The sequence below is a fragment of the Gigantopelta aegis genome, chromosome 10 (assembly GCF_016097555.1).
Source record: "Gigantopelta aegis isolate Gae_Host chromosome 10, Gae_host_genome, whole genome shotgun sequence".
Lineage (NCBI taxonomy): Eukaryota > Metazoa > Mollusca > Gastropoda > Neomphalida > Peltospiridae > Gigantopelta > Gigantopelta aegis.
This window is the reverse complement of record NC_054708.1, coordinates 77,109,524-77,131,447: the sequence shown is the minus strand read 5'-3', so window position 1 is coordinate 77,131,447 and position 21,924 is coordinate 77,109,524. Positions and strand designations below refer to the sequence as shown.

At 36.4% G+C, this 21,924-nt stretch overlaps 1 protein-coding gene across 8 annotated transcripts in view; it reads left to right on the top strand.

Annotated features, from left to right (window-relative positions):
* The window catches only part of LOC121383139, a 61,032-nt gene that overhangs the window by 11,084 nt on the left and 28,024 nt on the right, over positions 1-21,924 (top strand). For all 8 annotated transcript variants that reach the window (XM_041512958.1, XM_041512961.1, XM_041512964.1 and 5 more), the window contains 4 exons: positions 4,764-4,861; positions 9,615-9,680; positions 20,752-21,119; positions 21,496-21,636. In XM_041512958.1, coding sequence (XP_041368892.1) covers positions 4,764-4,861; positions 9,615-9,680; positions 20,752-21,119; positions 21,496-21,636 — 673 coding nt within the window. The remainder of the gene's footprint in view (positions 1-4,763; positions 4,862-9,614; positions 9,681-20,751; positions 21,120-21,495; positions 21,637-21,924) is intronic.

Here is a 21,924-nt window from a genome sequence, read left to right as displayed (position 1 = left end):
TTCCATTATTAAAATGCCAGAAAACCTTTGATGTATTGGAATGTATTTTGTTTGGTGATTGCACATACATAATATGACGGCCACTATGTTTGATAAAACTGTTTGTAACTTAGAAAAGTGTGCCATTGACCAAAAAGTGATCTGATGTAAAATTATGGAAAGACATCTGATATTTAGTGTATATATGAAGTCAAAGTTATGGTGCCACTATTAATGCCCTGTTATTGACCTTAATGACAAGCTATGCATGTGTGAACTAATGCTGTTGTTAATTTGAAGTTTAAATTCTTATTTTTGTGATATATTTTCTGTTGTTCTGTTGTCTGTTTCTATATAATGAGCTACACTGTCTTGGAGGAAATTTCATTACAATAGTCATGGACCATATTCAATGTCAAAAATGATAGAGAACAATTTGCAATTATTAGACAGATTCAATAAACTGAACTTTAAACATCTATATGTTTCTCAAACAATGTTGGTTGGAACAAGTGGTTGAAACTTTGTTTCTTACAAAAAACATTTATTTCATTACAATAGTCATGGACCATATTCAATGTCAAAAATGATAGAGAACAATTTGCAATTATTAGACAGATTCAATAAACTGAACTTTAAACATCTATATTTTTCTCAAACAATGTTGGTTGGAACAAGTGGTTGAAACTTTGTTTCTTACAAAAAACATTTATTTCATTACAATAGTCATGGACCATATTCAATGTCAAAAATGATAGAGAACAATTTGCAATTATTAGACAGATTCAATAAACTGAACTTTAAACATCTATATGTTTCTCAAACAATGTTGGTTGGAACAAGTGGTTGAAACTTTGTTTCTTACAAAAAACATTTATTTCATTACATCAGTGTATTTCTGCCTGTCTTAATTACATGTAATGTTTGTAAAAGCTCGTCATTCGTTGTTGTGGTCATTGGAAATGCACCAAAATTTGCATTATATATACTGGGTATTAGAAGTAATTTGTTCCCTGTTGAAATGTCTAAATATTTGGCCACTCAGAACCAAATGATCACAAAAATTACTATTCACTTGTAATGAGATTAAGATTGGAACAATTTAATTTAGGAAATGGTATACAAATTATTGCATAAATAAATTTCACACAATTATGTAACTATAAATATTATAGATTTATATTTAGAAGCAAGAACGTCTATGGCTTAACCAGAAGTACCTAGGAACAAATACTTTTAATGCTATACAAAATTAAGTAAAGGTTTGTCACAATTAAATTTTTTTTGTGAATTGACCTTCCATTTAGCACTTAGTGTAAAACTTTGCATAATGTTGTATAATTTTATAAAACTGATTTTAATTACAACCATGCAGAAGGATTCATAATTATATTAAGTGGCTCTGCTTTGTTTCTTTTAAAACAAGTTTATAAAGTTCTGTTACAGTTATTTACTTTTCTGTTTCATTCATCCATTATTTTGTTTGGTGGTTTTTCTTTCTTTTTTCCCCCTTTAATTATTTTCTATCTTGTTTTATTCTGCAATCACCCTCTTTTTTAAACATAGCAAACAAGCTTTTTTTAGGATTCGACATACTGCTTACATTTATTTGTTAGTTTCAATATAGCACATGTGTATAAGGAAATAAGGTTTTCTGCTGTGGTAATCATAACAAACATTACATATTCGTTTATGAATTAACAGATTAACAACTATTTTAATGGATCATATTTAACATTTAAAAAAATGTATCATTATGAATCATATATGACATTACACTGTGATGGGATTTCTTGCTTAGATTAATCACAAACAATTTGCTCATTACTAGTTGCAGATACAAAGTTTTCATCACTCTTTTTGTTGGATTGCAGGATAAAAAAAAGTATCAGGTTAATGACGTACATGTAGGATGTTGGCTTTATTCTTACATTGCTAGGATATAAATCCGATATTGTCTTGTCATTAACCTGTTATTGTTCATTGCTCATCTTTTATCCTTCCTTATTTGCATATCACCTATCAATAGATGTTACATCTTAAACTTTATTACATATACTCTTCAAAAAAGAAACACAAAAGGGTACAAATGGGTTATAACTCCGATTTTATGTTTCCTACCGGTTCATGCTTTGTGAATATAAGGTCATTGCATGTCCCAAACACATTCCCACGGTTACATTCGATAAAACGCAGCTACTGTACAATAAAGTTCCAAAATGTGAATATTCGTAAAAACGCAGCCACGTGCAAACCATGTCACCACTGCACGTGCATTGTCTGCACGTGCAACATGAACACCGACAGTATAAAAGTGCAGGGTGTTCGCTTGCCTGGCCTCTGTATCTGGCCGACAGTTGACAATCCAGGACATGCCACGTCTCAGTGAACCGCAGAGAAACAATGCCATCGGCCGACTAGACGCAGGCGAATCCAGAACGGCCGTTGCCAGGGCATTCCATGTGTCCCCAAGCACCATCTCCAGACTGTGGGACCGTTACCAGCAACATGGATCAACACATGACCTCCCTAGATCCGGTCGACCACGGGTCACTACCCCCGGGCAGGACCGCTACATCCGGGTACGCCACCTTCGGGAACGATTGACTACTGCCACCTCCACAGCCACAGCAATACCAGGTTTGCGCAGGATATCCGACCAGACCGTACGGAACCGCCTACATGAGGTAGGAATTCATGCCAGACGTCCAGTTCGAGGTGTCATCTTAACACCACAACACCGTCGACTCCGACTGCAGTGGTGCCAGATTCATCGACAATGGCCTCAACTGCGATGGAGACAGGTGTGGTTCAGTGACGAGTCCCGATTTCTGCTCCAACGTCATGATGGAAGATGTCGCGTGTATAGGTGTCGTGGTGAACGTTATGCGGCAAACTGCGTGCAGGAAGTGGACAGATTCGGCGGGGGTAGTGTCATGGTGTGGGCAGCCATCTCACACACTGGCAGAACTGACCTGGTCCACGTGCAGGGCAACCTGAATGCACAGGGCTACATTGACCAGATCCTCCGGCCACACATCGTTCCAGTTATGGCCAACGCCAACGCAGTGTTCCAACATGATAATGCCAGGCCTCACACAGCACGTCTCACAACTGCTTTCCTACAGAACAACAACATTAATGTCCTTCCTTGGCCATCGATATCTCCGGATTTGAACCCAATTGAGCATCTATGGGACGAGTTGGACCGACGCCTCCGACAGCGACAACCACAGCCCCAGACCCTGCCCGAGCTGGCAGCAGCCTTGCAGGCCGAGTGGGCCACCATCCCCCGGGACGTCATCCGTACTCTGGTTGCTTCAATGGGCAGGCGGTGCCAGGCAGTTGTCAACACACGCGGAGGCCACACCCGGTATTGACTCCAGATGACCTTGACCTTGGTGGTGTGTCCTATCACTTACTCACAATGGACTAGAGTGAATTGTGAACAATCCTGCAACATTTGGTAATTATCGGACTCACCATTCAATAATTAAATCAATTCTCCAAATGTTACGACAATGTGGTTTTGCGTTTCTTCTTTTGAAGAGTATATATGTATATGTAATAAAAAAAATTCTGATTTAATACCATTCTGTGAAATGTGTACAGTGTCTTGTAAACTGTGATGATCGGAACACACGTTCCATCAGCCTTCGTGATTATAGTTGTCATATCTGCATATCCCCAACCCCTCCCCAGAGAAATGAGATGTACAAGAGATATGTCATCTAGATTCATACATGTATATTAATTAATACTAGTTTCTCTATCCTATAATATCTTTAAAAATCAAAGAGCAAACAGAACTACCGCAGTAACAGTTACCAGGTCCATAGGAACCGGAGAGGGGGTGGGGTGTGTTTGGGCTGTGTCCCCACTTGATAAAGATGATGGTTTTTTTACTTTTCTACTCTATATAAATGAAGATAAAAAGGTGGATTCTTTTTCTCCCTTCCATTCAATAAATAAACCATTATTTCACATGCACAAACAAAGATGGCTGAAAAAGTCATTTCTTTATTTGACCATTTTATTATAAATAAACTACACTATCATATTTGTTGCAGCTTTTTCATGTGTTAAATATAATTTAACACTACAAATTAACAAGATAGCTTTTATAATGAAGGTTTTAATAACAAAATATTGATCTAAAACTAACCAACTCTTATTAATATGATGTCATATATTACCAACAACGTAATACTCCCCATGTTAAATGCAGTGATGTCATAGCCTATACAAGACAGATTTATTCCGTATGGGCTGACATCATGGAATAGGTCTGTCTTGCATGGCTAGGAATGGGAGAAAACGTTATATTCATGTTTGTCATAATTTTTAACACAAACAAACAAACAGCCGAGTAATTGTATTATTTGTAATCACTGGAGACCATACATGTATGTATACAAGTATACACAAGTATCGTATTAATGAACAGTGGTATTTTCTCAAGCAATTCGGAAATAATTTAGAACTATATTCTAAAATTTCTTCATTCGGTATTTGTACATGTAATCTGCATGTTATATGGGACCTAAGCAGTTAGTGAAATAATAGAACTTTACATGTACGGTACTTGGGATTGCATCTTTACTGAAATGTGAGTATTCAGAAAATATCATTATGCCTACAGTCAGAAAACTTGTTTTGATTAGAATATTATTAAAATAATAATAATAATAATAAAATACTTTTAATTCTGGGGATCTTTTTATTCCGCTGAAATCATGTTTATATGTCACGTACTATTCATTTTAAATCTGTTGTAACTTCAGAAAAAAATCAGCCAAGGCTCAAGTCTTGTCCACCCGAGAACACTAATCAGAACACCACGGTTGAGCTCATCGGGAAAACCACGGGTTGACACTGAAGGGTATGTGAATGGTTTTTCTTCTTTTTTCTCTTTTTTTAATTTTTTTATTCCACTGCTCCCTTTCTGTTTACTCCTTTGAATTCAATCTCATTTGGGGTTTTTTTTTCTTTCTTCCTTTTTTTTTTTTTTTTCCCTCTGCCTCCTTTGCTTTCTCTCCTTTGACTTCCATCTCATTTCTTCCAGATCTGCCAGCTCCTCCTATCTTTCAACTTCTTTCGCTATCTACCTCCACATCCCAGTCCTTGTCTCTCCAACTGTGACATGTGCTTGTCTCTTCTAGCTATCTGTGCCACACACCTGTCATTTCCCATCAGCTTTTTAGCTGTGGGCTTAGTCTTACCACTTTGGAGAGTGTTCAGTAGTTACATCTGGCATTGTTAAGAGGCACTTGTAACCACCTACTATGCACCCCTACTACCGGTGGTCATTAGTTAGTGCTGTGGGTCAGACCAGCTTTATTAGCAGCGGAGGACGAGGATGCCAAGTGGGTGCGGGGGAATACACAGAGACTGCACACATGGAAAGGAAAGGAAATGTTTTATTTAATGACGCACTCAACACATTTTATTTATGGTTATATGGTGTCAGACATATGGTTAAGGACCACACAGATATAGAGAGGAAACCCGCTGTCGCCACTTCATGGGCTACTCTATTCGATTAGCAGCAAGGGATCTTTTATATGTACTATCCCACAGACAGGATAACACATACCACACCAGTCTTGCGAACGCTTTACCACTGGGCTATGTCCCACCCACCATGGAAGAAGTTGAGACAGGAAGGTGATGGTGTGGACAGCTTAGAAGTATGTTAACTTGTCGAATATTGATATAAAACCACAGGTCAACACTGAAGGGTATGTTAACTTGTCTAACGCTGATAACAGTCACATTTCATAAAACCATGGGTCCACACTGAAGGGTATGTTAACTTGTCTAACGCTGATAACAGTCACATTTCATAAAACCATGGGTCGACACTGAAGGGTATGTTAACTTGTCTAACGCTGATAACAGTCACATTTCATAAAACCATGGGTCCACACTGAAGGGTATGTTAACTTGTCTAACGCTGATAACAGTCACATTTCATAAAACCATGGGTCCACACTGAAGGGTATGTTAACTTGTCTAACGCTGATAACAGTCACATTTCATAAAACCATGGATCGACACTGAAGGGTATGTTAACTTGTCTAACGCTGATAACAGTCACATTTCATAAAACCATGGGTCGACACTGAAGGGTATGTTAACTTGTCTAACGCTGATAACAGTCACATTTCATAAAACCATGGGTCGACACTGAAGGGTATGTTAACTTGTCTAACGCTGATAACAGTCACATTTCATAAAACCATTGGTCGACACTGAAGGGTATGTTAACTTGTCTAACGCTGATAACAGTCACATTTCATAAAACCATGGGTCGACACTGAAGGGTATGTTAACTTGTCTAACGCTGATAACAGTCACATTTCATAAACCCATGGGTCGACACTGAAGGGTATGTTAACTTGTCTAACGCTGATAACAGTCACATTTCATAAAACCATGGGTCGACACTGAAGGGTATGTAACTTGTCTAATGCTGATAACAGTCACATTTCATAAAACCATGGGTCGACACTGAAGGGTATGTAACTTGTCTAACGCTGATAACAGTCACATTTCATAAAACCATGGGTCGACACTGAAGGGTATGTTAACTTGTCTAACGCTGATAACAGTCACATTTCATAAAACCATGGGTCGACACTGAAGGGTATGTAACTTGTCTAATGCTGATAACAGTCACATTTCATAAAACCATGGGTCGACACTGAAGGGTATGTTAACTTGTCTAACGCTGATAACAGTCACCTTTCATAAAACCACGTCACATTTCATAAAACCATGGGTCGACACTGGTCAACACTGAAGGGTATGTTAACTTGTCTAACGCTGATAACAGTCACATTTCATAAAACCATGGGTCGACACTGAAGGGTATGTAACTTGTCTAACGCTGATAACAGTCACATTTCATAAAACCATGGGTCGACACTGAAGGGTATGTTAACTTGTCTAACGCTGATAACAGTCACATTTCATAAAACCATGGGTCGACACTGAAGGGTATGTTAACTTGTCTAACGCTGATAACAGTCACATTTCATAAAACCATGGGTCGACACTGAAGGGTATGTTAACTTGTCTAACGCTGATAACAGTCACATTTCATAAAACCATGGGTCGACACTGAAGGGTATGTAACTTGTCTAATGCTGATAACAGTCACATTTCATAAAACCATGGGTCGACACTGAAGGGTATGTAACTTGTCTAACGCTGATAACAGTCACATTTCATAAAACCATGGGTCGACACTGAAGGGTATGTTAACTTGTCTAACGCTGATAACAGTCACATTTCATAAAACCATGGGTCGACACTGAAGGGTATGTAACTTGTCTAATGCTGATAACAGTCACATTTCATAAAACCATGGGTCGACACTGAAGGGTATGTTAACTTGTCTAACGCTAATAACAGTCACCTTTCATAAAACCACGGGTCAACACTGAAGGGTATGTTAACTTGTCTAACGCTGATAACAGTCACATTTCATAAAACCATGGGTCCACACTGAAGGGTATGTAACTTGTCTAATGCTGATAACAGTCACATTTCATAAAACCATGGGTCGACACTGAAGGGTATGTTAACTTGTCTAACGCTGATAACAGTCACATTTCATAAAACCATGGGTCGACACTGAAGGGTATGTAACTTGTCTAACGCTGATAACAGTCACATTTCATAAAACCATGGGTCGACACTGAAGGGTATGTTAACTTGTCTAACGCTGATAACAGTCACATTTCATAAAACCATGGGTCGACACTGAAGGGTATGTTAACTTGTCTAACGCTGATAACAGTCACATTTCATTTCTGAAGGGTATGTTAACGCTGATAACAGTCACATTTCATAAAACCACGGGTCAACACTGAAGGGTATGTAACTTGTCTAACATTTCATAAAACCACGAGTCGACACTGAAGGGTATGTTAACTTGTCTATCTTTTTATGTGTATATACATATAACATTTCATTTAAACTACAGTGTTCGAGATTAAAAATTTGGGGCAGTATCCCAGTTGGATACGAACATTTTAAAATCTGGTATCCCACCTGAGAATTTAGTATCCCACTTAAATGAAATTCATAAATAACATCATAACAAACTTGGACGACACTGTTACTTAACTTCACCAGTAAATAATGACTTTCATTGTTTCAGTGAGAAATAAAAATGCAGGATTAAAAAAAAAAAAAAAAAATTATATGGTATCCCGGTGGGATACTGGGTTATTGAAGTCTGGTATCCAAAATTAAATTCTGGTATCCCCGGGATATCGGGATACCGTTAATCTCGAACACTGAACTATGTATGAAAAAAACCTATTTCCAGCATATCTCAGAGTGTTTCTTTGTTTTTATCAGTAGTCCACTGTAGTTTAATTTACTATTTTAACAGTGACATGATCTACACTGAGCTTCCACAGATAGAAAATATACCATTGGTGCAAAGACATTATGGGTATTCGAGTGTGTAGAGTTGCTAGAGTTTGTCCAGCCATACGCAGATTCATACATGTATATTTTTTAATTTTTATTTTTTTAACATGAATACCAGTAAGAGAACATGCCAGCCAGGTGGTAATCTGGACTGTTCCATGATGTAGTCACCTAGATGTTATCAGCTTGCTAGAATGGGCTTGTATTTTGAAATGTACATGTATGAATTGTTGGACTCCAATTAAACCTGTATAGAACAGTCACACAAAAGTGTATAAAACATGCTCACTTTGTCATTTCACTGCTTTAAACAGGTCCGTTTGCACTAGATAATTGGGTAGTAGGTGTGAATTGTAAGATAGCTAATTCTTGAAAAGGTGCATGGGTGTTTAACAAAAGTGCTTGCTAGAAATTCTTTAAAACTTTTTTTTTTGATAGCTACAATGGTCACAACATACAAATGTATTTAGTTTCGAAATTAGCTTGTAAAATGAAATGTTGTTGTTTTTGTTTTTTGCATTGATGTGAAATTGTTTTGCATTTAGATGAGATGCTCATGCAGCTACGTTGTGCAGTGTAATTTAACATAGTACATAGTTGGTGTATTGTTACCTTTTGTGGTATTAATTTATAAATTTTAATTTCAATAAACTAATTGTATGATAATTATTTAATATGTAACAGTAACTCAGTTATAGTTTTGAAGATCATTTAATCATTATAGTTGGGATATTTTTATTCATGGTCCAGGTCTAGATATTCATTCTTAGTTAAAACGTTAAAGGTGATTTTTCGTTTCTTCTAATTATTTTTTCTTTTTTTTGAAGAAAATTACTCTTAATTTACTTTCATTTGTACAAACATGCCCGTGTAATTCAAACAAGCTTTTTCTTTTTGAACATTTACCTGACATCTGATCTTTTGGCACTTCCCTTTTGGAAGATCACAACCATTGTATTGGTTGTTGGGATGTTTGGACTAGTTCATTGGAAGTGGGCAGTCACAAAGGTTAGAGGTATGGTTAAGTATTTCTGAAAATCCCCTTAATTGTATTTGATGCTTAGTCAGTTAACAACATGCATTACAAAAAGAAACCAAACCCTTGCCACCCCATTGTAAATCAAAACTAGATCACCACATGTTTACAAATACAGTGTCATACACTAATTTAAAGCTTGTGTTTTCAGCTTGAAAGATTTGCTGAACCTTCCAAGAGATGTTCTAATGCAGGTTTTGGACCACCTCAGAGAAAGGTTTGTATATACATGTAATGTCTTGTACCTATGCACAAAATCTGTGTTTATTTTTATCCCCTTCGCTCCATGTACACCTTTTGTACATTTGATTATTACACACAGGCCCAATCCCCACATGTACATGTATGGGCATACTTGTTGAGAAGTATATTTAATACAACTACACATGTATGAAATTGGATTACATACAATTTATAGCAATAATTAAAAAAAAAAATTGACTTATGTCACGGTAATCATTTCGGCTGGTATTATAAAAATACCTTATTGTTTGGCTCGTCACGTTGGGGTTAATGATCACCTGACCTCACGTTAAAGTACTACTCTTGTAGGACGGTCTACTATTAATCGGGATATCCATAACATGAAATAAGACTACAACAAAGAATGTATTACCATTGGTTTATTTATAGGCTATTTCTCATACCCATAAACCTAACGAACTCATAAACACAAGATACAGTTTGTTGTGTTAAGGTAATACAATAATAAGACTACAATAATACACTAATCACAATATCATACAAGATCAATTAAGAGCAGTTGGTTGGCAGTCTTGCTTTTAACAATTCATTACGTAGTTTTAGATAATAGTAATCCTAGTTTAATACTTAGTTTTCAAGCGTAAGCAATTACCACAGATTAACACTATATTATCTCCTTTTAGATATATACTCTACTATCAACTATCTATCAAATGCATATTACACATCATAACTTACACATATTTACCAACATTCCAGCGTAGAGATTAGCACTGAGTATAAATCACTCAGGCGTGGCGCCTCGTCCCATTCACATGATCAAACGATCCTCGCACTCAGGTCTCCCACCATTATATAAGAAATCACGCGGACCCAACCGGAGACAATAAAAATCAAGCCATGCCGGCTAATTATTTTACGACTCGATTAACCAGTTGTGTTTTAAACAATCGGCATTTGTTGTCTAATAAGATAACGGAATAACTTATAATTAACTACTGATCGTTTCTAATTAGGACCGAGTCGTCTGCATTTAATGCGCTAGTTAGTTTTGTTGTATCTCCTACCAGTGTCTCACATTAATTAAATAACCATTGCAGAAATAGAACAATATAACATTTTAAACACTTAAAAACAGTGTAGACAATACACTATCATCCTAATATAACAACATCATTAGGATAAAGTGTAGCCGCAACTCTCTTTGACATATGCATATTAAACACGGTAATTTAAACGTACTGTATAAGGCAGCACACATGATAATATAATTATTAAGTAACACACACAGTCTAGTTGGAGAAGAGGCACTAATGAGGTTTTCGTCACAACTTAGTATGTACTATTAGCGAACACCCCGCACCCCATTTGAAGGTAGTACTAAACCAAATAATTTCCAGCTGGGTCAAAGTTCAAGGTGCACCAAACTTGTGATTGAGAAGTTAACACCACAAGTCCTGTGATTGGTGATAAATGTGAGTGTGTTGGTTGCAAAAGAAATTAGTTTCATCTGTGCAAAAAGTGTATGCAATTTTATTTCATCTAGTACCACTGTGTGAAGTAACCTTGTGCTTGAAACATGTATGGGGTACATGAACCTGTAAAAAAAAGTACTCAAATGTTGTGTGGAACTAGGGTAGTCATAGACGCTACCCATTATCTCTGAAATGAGCAGCTTGACCACACATTTTTCTGATTCACTTTAAGGGTGAGATGTGGTAGTATTTATATCCATGGTGTTTATGTCAATTGATACACTGCAGGTTTTAGCCACATATGTTACTATTGTCGTCTATGGAATTTGATTTGGTAGTATACACCCTGAACACTCTTCATACTTAATGCCCGAAATCACCTGTCTCCCTGGATAGACATATATGCATATACACTATAGATGGTATCTAATTTCTTTTATCAGCTATCAAAGTTTAATATGCATGCATCTGTACAGATTTTGTCCTGTACTACACACAGCTTGTAGTGGCTGATGGTTATCCCTGGTTTGATAAGTGGGCGGGGATGTCACTTAGTGATAGTCTTTTAAAGAGCATTTGCCTCAGCTGTGATGGGTTGTAGTATCAACCACGCTTGATGGACTCGGGTATTCCCATGTCCTAGCCTGTATGTGCCCTATGTCTGATACACCAAGACCCTAGCTTTAGATTTTCAAAGCTATTTTAGCACTACGATATTGTAAAATTGTTGTAAGCTATGACGTCACAATAACGCATGCTATAGTGACATCATAGCCTATGATGGTTTTATGATAATGTAGCCTAAGGTAGCCCTGGCATGTACTGTCCTGTCTATGGAGAAAGTGGATATAAAAGATCCCTTGCTGCTTTTTTTCTAGGAATAGCCTATGTGATAGAAGTGAATTTCCTCTGTTGGTTTGTCTGTCTGTCTCCCTCTTTCTTTCTTTGTGTCTATTTGTCTCTGTCTCTCTCTAGGGGTGCGGTGTAGCTCAGTGGTAAAATGCTATATTTTGTTACAGCCAGTACACCAAGACTGGTATATCAAAGGCTGTGGTATGTGCTATCCTGTATGTGGGATGATGCATATAAAAAATCCCTTGTTACTAAGGTGAAAATATACTAGTAGCGGGTTTCCTGTCTAAGAAGAAATGTCAAAATTGCAAAAAAAGTATTCACATCCAATAGCCGATGAGTAATGAATCAATGAGCTCAAGTGATATTTATTTCTGAGCCAACTGTTTTTACAACTGCACACAAAAATAGTATTGTTTTGTTATTTCCAAAACACTTTTACTTTTTTTTTTTTTTACGTCAAACTAAACTGAAACTATTCACAAAAAACATCTTCATAGAGGGATGGGACGGACTAAAAGTCCTTTTTGTTTATTTCTTAAAATTACCAATATTGGGTCCACTTGACTCGTAGAATTCAAGAGTTATTTATCGTCTTTTCTACTACATCATACGTATTAAAACATACAGTGTAGCAAAATACTTCGCACGAAAAGCTAAAGAACAAAACAAGAATAAAAGTTGTAAATTAGTCGTAAGCTGTTTCCAGCACCATTTTCATCGTCATCTGTCAGGCCGGTGGTTCGTCGGAAGATGTTCCAGGTTCAAACTGATAAGGCATTAGTTGTTGTGTTGCACAAATATTAGTCCAGTCGTCATTACTACACTATTCATCATCGCTGTCGGTCCCACTTTCGCTTGCACTGGAAGTCATCTCGTGGTAGGTTTCTGTGAAGTGCGTTCCCTTCATGACGTCACGGCTATTTACAGGCAAATGTTTTTACCGAGAATTTTACTTGGTTTTTTCCGGCAGTGTTCTATGGGAGTGATGTTTTAATACTTTTATGGGGCATTTTCGTAATTATTGATTTACATATCGGTGTAAAATATTATTGCAATGAATTAAGAAAGCATTTAATTGTGGAATTTGAAATTTTAGTGTATGCATGGTCTGGAAAAGCACTTTAATATGTAATTTTTGTCATTAAAAATGCTCCGCCAGGACAGTCTCTATAAATAAGATTTTATTTTGTTGTTGGTACACATGTAGGTATATAACAAAATCATTTTAGTTCCCACCCACCAATTCAATTCTCCATTCTCAAACAGTGCTTAATTATACGTGTACATTGCAAGAATGAGTAGAACTGTGTATATACATTTATCCTATAACTTACCCATAATATCCATGTCATAAACCCATGTGATAATTTAGTTTATGACATAACATTTCTTCAAATATCTTAAAATATCAGTGAAATAAAAGTGTTATCAGTCACTCAGTGACGATAACACATTTTAGAGTGAAAATTACACTTTCACTCTAAAATGTGTTATCATCAGTGTAAAATGTGTTATCTTCACTAAAAGAAAGCCGGAACTATTTTGCTGATGGCATTTTAAAAATAAAGGTAAATTGCCAAAAGTTATATAATAAATAGAAAATTTCATGTTTTTGTCAAATATCATTTATATCTCATCTCGTGAAGTCTGCAATCTTATCTCATGAGTCGCACTTCACTCGATGAGATATAAATCATATTTGACCAAAAAAACATGAAATATCCTCTATATATTAACCTGGTTAATAATGGTATGCAAATTTGCAAGGTCTCTAGATAATGTGTTGCTGTGGATGGGTCATTTGTTTGCAAACTAACGGACCTGTATACCTGAGTGCGACGTTTTCAAAGATTTAGTTAAAATGCGTGACGTCAAACTGATTTGTGCTGATGGCGGCGACTTTAGTACTGTGAGTTACTAAAAATTAAATTAAAATGTTATTTTAGAAGTGTTATAGGATAAACAGAATTCTCTAATCATGTTTTTTAGTATGTAAAATATCAACCTCGTCTAGTTAATTGGTATTTGTCTTGGCAGAGCCTCAACAAATACCGATTAACATAGACTAAATTGATAGTTTCCATATTAAAAAATACTTGTGACACATCCTCTCTCTCTCTCTCTCTCTCTCTCTCTCTCTCTCTCTCTCTCTCTCTCTCTCTCTCTCTCTCTCTCTCTCTCTCTCTCTCTCTCTCTCTCTGTCTGTCTGTCTGTCTGTCTCTCTCTGTATATATATATATATATATATATATTAAAAATTTTTATCTTGAAGAATTTTATAAAAATGTTTTAAACTGAAAAACATTTGATTGAAAAATATCCTTGTATATTCTTATAATCTTTTTGCATTAAAAAAGAGTGTGTTTTGGTTAACAACACCACTAGAGCACATTGATTTATTAATCATCGGCTATTGGATGTCTTTTGGCTTTATTAAGTGTTGTTAAACAAAACAAATTTTAACTTTATTAACTGTTATGTGGTAGGACTTAGTGTGTTTATATTACGTGCATCATCTGTCAACAAGAGCATAAAAGAGTGTCTTGTGATATCATAATTTATCAGCACGAGTTGATAAAGATATGAAATCCGAGGCATGCTGAGGGGGGGTATTCTTTTTATCATCCATTATCATTCTTTTCATTTGCGACAATTGTAAACAATGTCAGTAATGTTGGTTGAATGTCTATATTTGGAAGCAGTGGACTCGTTAACTAGCAGAATGACAGTGACGTGACATCACTAATGATAGGTTTAGCACTGAAACATACATAAAAAGAAGTGATATCTCCTAGGAGAATATCGCAGGAGATATTGCACATGATAGTGCCAGCGATATCTCCTACAAAAGCCTTTAATGGATGATACATGTATTTCATCCTCTTGCAACATTCCTGGGTATTTTGGTCTAAAACAGTGTGTTGTGCTTGAAATTGTAAGTTCTTCACATAGAGGAATGTAAAACTTCATCTGTATCAATTAAATGTGATCCAATCTTATCTGAAGATGATTAAATTCTGATGTGATTCTGAAGTCATCAAAATTGCCACACATCTTGAAAATTCATTAGAATGCATTTCTAAAAGGATGGCATAAAATAAATAATTGTATCATCAAACTTTTGGTACATGCCAAACAGTTACCCCAAGACATTTGTTCTGAACATCTATGGAGATTAGAACAACCAGAAATTCACCAGATATACAGGTCTATATGAATATTAAACAAAAAATTAAAACTGTAACTTCAACCGGAGGTACACAATGTAGATGTACCACAGAATAATATGCTTTTGAAGAACTATAATTATACCTTTAATTTTATAATTTGAACTGTTTGAATTATAATAATCCATTATCTTATTATTTATTGATTTTGCTTTGCAATCTGTCAGTGGTAAGGTTTCACAGTAATATTGTTTATACATGGAAAGTAGTTAATATAGTAATGTGTTGTCCATTGACACTGCATGTGTGTGGGGTCGGGTGCGGTGGGATGGACATCATATGTACTGGTGCTATAGAGCAATAGGGTCTACAAATACATTGTAAAACTAGTAGATCTAAGAACAATATTAATAATGGCACAAACAAGTGGTAAACTGTAAGTATATAATATTATGTAATTGTGTTTTGTATTTTCAGTAACTGCACTGAGTGGGCAAATACGATAGCTTTTGAAATTCTTTTTCAGTAAAGTAGTTTGATAAATCAAAAAGCGAAAACAATATTATTGTAGCTGTTGCGAAGTAGGTTTCAAATATTTATCACTGAGGGTACCATAGAGTCGATCACGTACTTTATTACTTTATTCTACGTCCATTATTTATTACATGCAGTTGTCTTAAAAATGCAGCTGTGAAGCAGAGCTTTAATATTATTTAAGCTTAATTCATAGCTTTGTGTCATTTTTAGCTCCTTTTTTTTTAATATATATACTAAAAAGAAACATTATTAACAAACACTGTCATATGTGTACTCTAGCTTGCTATAGTGATGCATACACAAACATCATACATCAGTTAGTCTGTTGATTCATTTAGTAAATTGTTTAACCCTGCTCGTGGCTTTAAATCAGATCAAGAAATATGGCTATAATTAAAATTTGTTTGTCACAGTGTTTCTATAATCGCACACTCATTATAGTTTATCTGCTTCTGTCAACACTCCTGGTATTGAAGTCTGAATGAAGAGGTGTTTGTACACACCCATTGCATATTGCTCACACACTTGCGTACAAGAACGATCAATACTATATTAATCAATTGATATTACAGTGTATGCACTGACAGTTGCTGTAAAAACAGTCATTACTGATTGGAACTTTACTTTGCTGTATATTCCATCTGCCACTGGTTTAGTGATTTTATTAATCCCGGGGTACCCATTGTTGGTAATTTGGGGGGGGGGGGGGGGGGGGGGGGGGGGGAGGGTTCACTAATTAAAAAAAATAAAACATAAAAAGTATAATCCTAACATTGGTGCACCATGGTCTTGTCAATGATCTTTGTGATTAATTAGTAATGTACTTTCACGGAAATATCATATTACATAAATGCAAATAACTGACATGAAAAGGCCACTCCGACCATATATAATTTAATCACAAAGTGCTCATGCATCTACATTTGTATCTAATAAATTATAACTGTATCAATTCAAATGTATTCAGAGGTTATTTAAAAATGATTATTATAAAAAAAATAATGTAATACCGCGGTTACTAAAAATCTCTTCATATATATAAAAAATTAAACTCTTGTAAACAAAACACCCTTTGAGACATACATTTTTTTTCATTGAAGAGAGGTGTTCAGTTTACTGAGGTTTCAAGAAAAAGCCTTTACAATAATATTTTTGTTTTACTATTTACCGGTATATAGCCAATAAGAAAATGTGTATTAAATTATATTTAAAAACCAACAATAACCAAATCATAGTATAAACTCTTTATATATAAATTGCTGAGTATTTAGGAACACATAACACAAACACATGGAACACTTCATAAAACACGGCCCTGGGTTTGAATGAATGAATCAATCAATGTTTAATGACACCCCAGCACGAAAAATACATCGGCCACTGGGTGTCAAACTTTGGTAATGCAAACAAATAAGGTGATGATCAACATCAATATAAAAATTCAAGATTTAACTAAAAACAGTGTAAAGAACTGTGCAAAAAGACAAATATCACAGATAGATACTGACTTTTACTCAAAATTTCAATTTGTGCTTTGGCCATTCTAAAAGAGAATGTTACACCCCTGCACCATGGTGAGGTTACAGCATGCGCAGGGGTTCTCAAAGAGAATGTTACACCCCTGCACCACGGTGAGGTTACAGCATGCGCAGGGGTTCTCAAAGAGAATGTTACACCCCTGCACCACGGTGAGGTTACAGCATGCGCAGGGGTTCTCAAAGAGAATGTTACACCCCTGCACCACGGTGAGGTTACAGCATGCGCAGGGGTTCTCAAAGAGAATGTTACACCCCTGCACCACGGTGAGGTTACAGCATGCACAGGGGTTCTCAAAGAGAATGTTACACCCCTGCACCACGGTGAGGTTACAGCACGCACAGGGGTTCTCAAAGAGAATGTTACACCCCTGCACCACGATGAGGTTACAGCACGCGCAGGGGTTCTCAAAGAGAATGTTACACCCCTGCACCACGGTGAGGTTACAGCACGCGCAGGGGTTCTCAAAGAGAATGTTACACCCCTGCACCACGGTGAGGTTACAGCACGCACAGGGGTTCTCAAAGAGAATGTTACACCCCTGCACCACGGTGAGGTTACAGCATGCGGGCGGCCCTGGGTTTCATGATCATGCTTATAAAACTGTTATGTAGACTCAAATCTTTAAAAATGGCATGTATTGTTTTTCTGCTGCAAGAATGTTATATTTCGGAATTTCCACATTGAAAGAGTTAGCATTAAATAAGTAAAATAAAAACATAAATCATAATTTATATGACATTAAGAAAATTATTGGTGATTTTTTTTTAATTGACATTGGCAACCTGCGTTCCAATGAACATGAAAACACAAAATGTGTTGATATAGCATTCATTCATTCATTCATTCATTCAAACTTATTTCCATGCTTATATCCAATTAAGGTTCAAGCACGCTGTTCAGGGCACACACCTCAGCTATCTGGGCTGTCTGTCCAGGACAGAGGGTTATTTGTTAGTGGTTGGTGAGAGAGAAGATGGTATAGTAGTCTTACACCTACCCAATGAGTTGTTAAAATCACTCTGGGTGGGAGCCAGTACCAGGCTGCGAACCCTGTACCTACTAGCCAAATTGTCTGATGGCTTAACCACGACACCACTATGGCTGGTCTAGTCATATCTCTGTAGATTCTTACGTCATTTGAATATCAGGTAATGGCTGACTGTAATTAAAGTTGTGTATACAGTTTACAAAAACATGTATTAATTAAGCTTAAGATTATATAATAAAGAGATTATTGCCCTTGTTTGTTTCGGTATCATCAATAATATAATTTTTATTCCTAATATATGATATTGACGATACCGAAAAACACTCTGGCAATAGCCTCTGTGGATCCTCCATGTTATGTAATATGCTCACTCAACTGTATTGCTGTGTTTAAACGATTCCGGTCAGGCTGCTGGTCCCCTCTCCCTCCCACCCACCCCAACCCTTTTCCTGTTCTGAACGGAGGAGTCAGCTGAGGCCGGCACCTGTGCCCAGGACAGATGTGCACTACAACAGCTTGTTCTGAATGTGCATGTAAACCCGATGACCTGATCTGACCAGATGAATCCAGCCTCGATGGTGTACATGTAGTTGTTAAGCCATCTGACCAGATGAATCCAGCCTCGATGGTGTACATGTGCTTGTTAAGCCATCTGACCAGATGAATCCAGCCTCGATGGTGTACATGTGCTTGTTAAGCCATCTGACTAAAGGCAGGCAGGTATTGGATTTGCCTCCCAATATCAGCTCTAAGGGGGCAGGGCGTAGCCCAGTGGTACAGTGCTCGCTCGATGCGTGGTCGGTTTGAGATCGACCCCCGTCAGTGGGCCCATTGCGCTATTTCTCACTCCAGCCAGTGCACCACGACTGGTACATCAAAGGCTGTGGTATGTGCTATCCTGTCTATGGGATGGTGCATATAAAAAATCTCTTGCTGCTAATCAAAAAGAGTAGCCCATGAAGAGGGTTTCCTCTCTCAATATCTGTGTGGTCCTTAACCATGACTGTAAATAAAATGTGTTGAGTGTGTCGTTAAATAAAACATTTCCTTTCTTCCTTCCCAGTATCAGCTCCAACTTAGAGTGAATTTAATGTCTCAATGCGTAGGTGTAAGACCACTTCACTGACTTCTCTCTCACTATAACCATGAGTAACCCACAGTCCTGGAGAGATGGATCCAGTACAGGGTGCTCGAACCTTATTTGGATATAAGCACAAAAATAACTGACAAATTTAACCCATTTGGTAAGCAAGATTTTATTTAAATATAAACCCTGGGCTTAAAATCAAAATGATGATATTGATTTTTAATTTCTATTTGGTTTAAGTGTTTAAAGGAACTATTCTGAGTTTGTAGACAGCTAAAAAAAAGATTTTTTACATTATTAAAATTAACATTTTCTTGCTTAGAATATGAATATCTCTCTAACTAAAATGTATTTCTGGACAATGTAATGTTTTGCAGTATCTTAGTGTCGTTTTTTGTCTAAAATATGAATATCTCTCTAACTAAAATGTATTTCTGGACAATGTAATGTTTTGCAGTATCTTAGTGTCGTTTTTTGTCTAAAATAATTTCGTACGTACGAGTTTATTATTTCTTCCAACAACCAATTGAAATTTTAAATAATTTGCGATAAGATAATTCTAAATGTATTTATCCGAGTAATTATTTTATATTTAAAACATGTTAAGGTAAGATGGTGTTTTTAAAAAAACAAGAAAAAAAGCAAGATAGGTGTTTATTTTCTTGGGGGAATAAATGGAATTCTTAATTGCTAGGGTTAGAAAGTTATTCATAATTGTATGTATTAAAACACTTCCAATGCAAACAAACATAGTTATTCACCCATATCAAAATGATGTTTTAACCTGTACATTTTTTTCAACAGGATAAACTTCATTTTAAAGATACATCTGTACTTTAGCCATTTGATTTGAATTTAAGCCCATGGGCATAAAAACAAAACAAATCAGATGGGTTTAAATTAAAGAATTCCCATACATGTACAAATGACTGTATTTCTCTTGATCCTTCCATATTGTCATTCTACAGATCCACAATATTATGAACGGTTCTCTACTGAGTCCAATGTATTATGCAGTTTCCCCAGATATAGCACTAATAAGATCTCAGATGTATTCGAATCATTGCTGTTTTAAGTAATATGTATTCAAATCATTGCTGTTTTAAGTACCAGGTAATATGTATTCAAATCATTGCTGTTTTTAAGTAATATGTATTTAGATGATGGTTGTTTTTAAGTAATATATATTCAAGTCATTGCTGTTTTTAAGTAATATGTATTCAAATCATTGTTGTTTTTAAGTAATATATATTCAGATCATTGCTGTTTTTTAAGTAATATGTATTCAAATCATTGCTGTTTTTAAGTAATATGTATTTAGATGATGGCTGTTTTTAAGTAATATATATTCAAGTCATTGCTGTTTTTAAGTAATATGTATTCAAATCATTGCTGTTTTTAAGTAATATGTATTTCAATGATTGCTGTTTTTTCAGTGATTTCACGTCCAAGGAAAAAGTACGATCTGTGATCCAGCGTGTGAGACCCCAGGTGGAGCCAGTGGTTGCCAAGGGTCGCCTCTCCCCCATTGCACCAGTGTTTGTCCAGCAGCAGAAGGTCAAGTTGCTACAGGGCAAGACACGCAATGTGCGCCAGCCGTCAGTCATCACCCAGCCAGTGTTTCAGCTGGACAACGACGACAAGCATTCAGATGACCTGCAGGTCAAGGGCCTGGGCAGGGACAGGGACCGGGACGTGAGCAAGGATGTGTACACGAGCAGTGAGATAGAAACTCGGGATGCGTACTCTCTACAAGGCTTCGCCAAGTACAGGAAGGCACTGCCAGAAATCGGAACCATTGCATGTGAGTACCCGGTATAATTGTATAAATTTAAAGTCTCATCATGGTAATTAATTAATTTATAATAAAATGGTTTTTGTTCTTGTTTGGTTAGAATCAGATGGATCCACTCGAGATCTCCAGTGTGTTATTTTTGTTTTCAGTCTTAGTTGATAACCATTTTACGCACTGCCTGGGAATACACATCAGTTCAGCCAGTGCCTTATGAGCCATGGTATACCAGTATATACATGTAGTCCTGTATGGCAAAGTGCTTATTTATATAAAGAGTAACTAAGGAATGATGTACAATATTGTCTTTATCCTACTGGCCCTTAATTATTTTTGTTGAATATTTTCTTTTAATTTTATTCAGCAGAAATTGAAATTTGTTTTACAGATTCAGAAGGTGGATGTTCTCCTCGTCTCTATCGTAGCAAACTCCCGTCGGTCTCGCTTGGTCTACCCGAACTGCCCTTCGGAGTTTCTCAGATTCGTCCTTTCACTTACAAAAATCGGCAATACCTCGACCTTAGTATTGGTGAGTAACTATCTCAGATTTAACAAACAGGTTAATTATACATGTATGTTAAAAACAATATCGATCAGCAGGCCTTTCTGGACCAATAAGCTCAGTTTTAATAGTGAAGTCATGTACACTAAGCAGGGTGTGTGTGTGTGGGGGGGGGGGGGGGGGGGAGAGCAGGATACTTTATGGTTTGTGGGTCTGCCACATTGTTTTGCCTATGGTTTAAATGAAACTTTATTTAAAATAATTTGCCTCCCCACCTTGATTAAGTTAATATCAATTTTGGAATAATTGTTAATT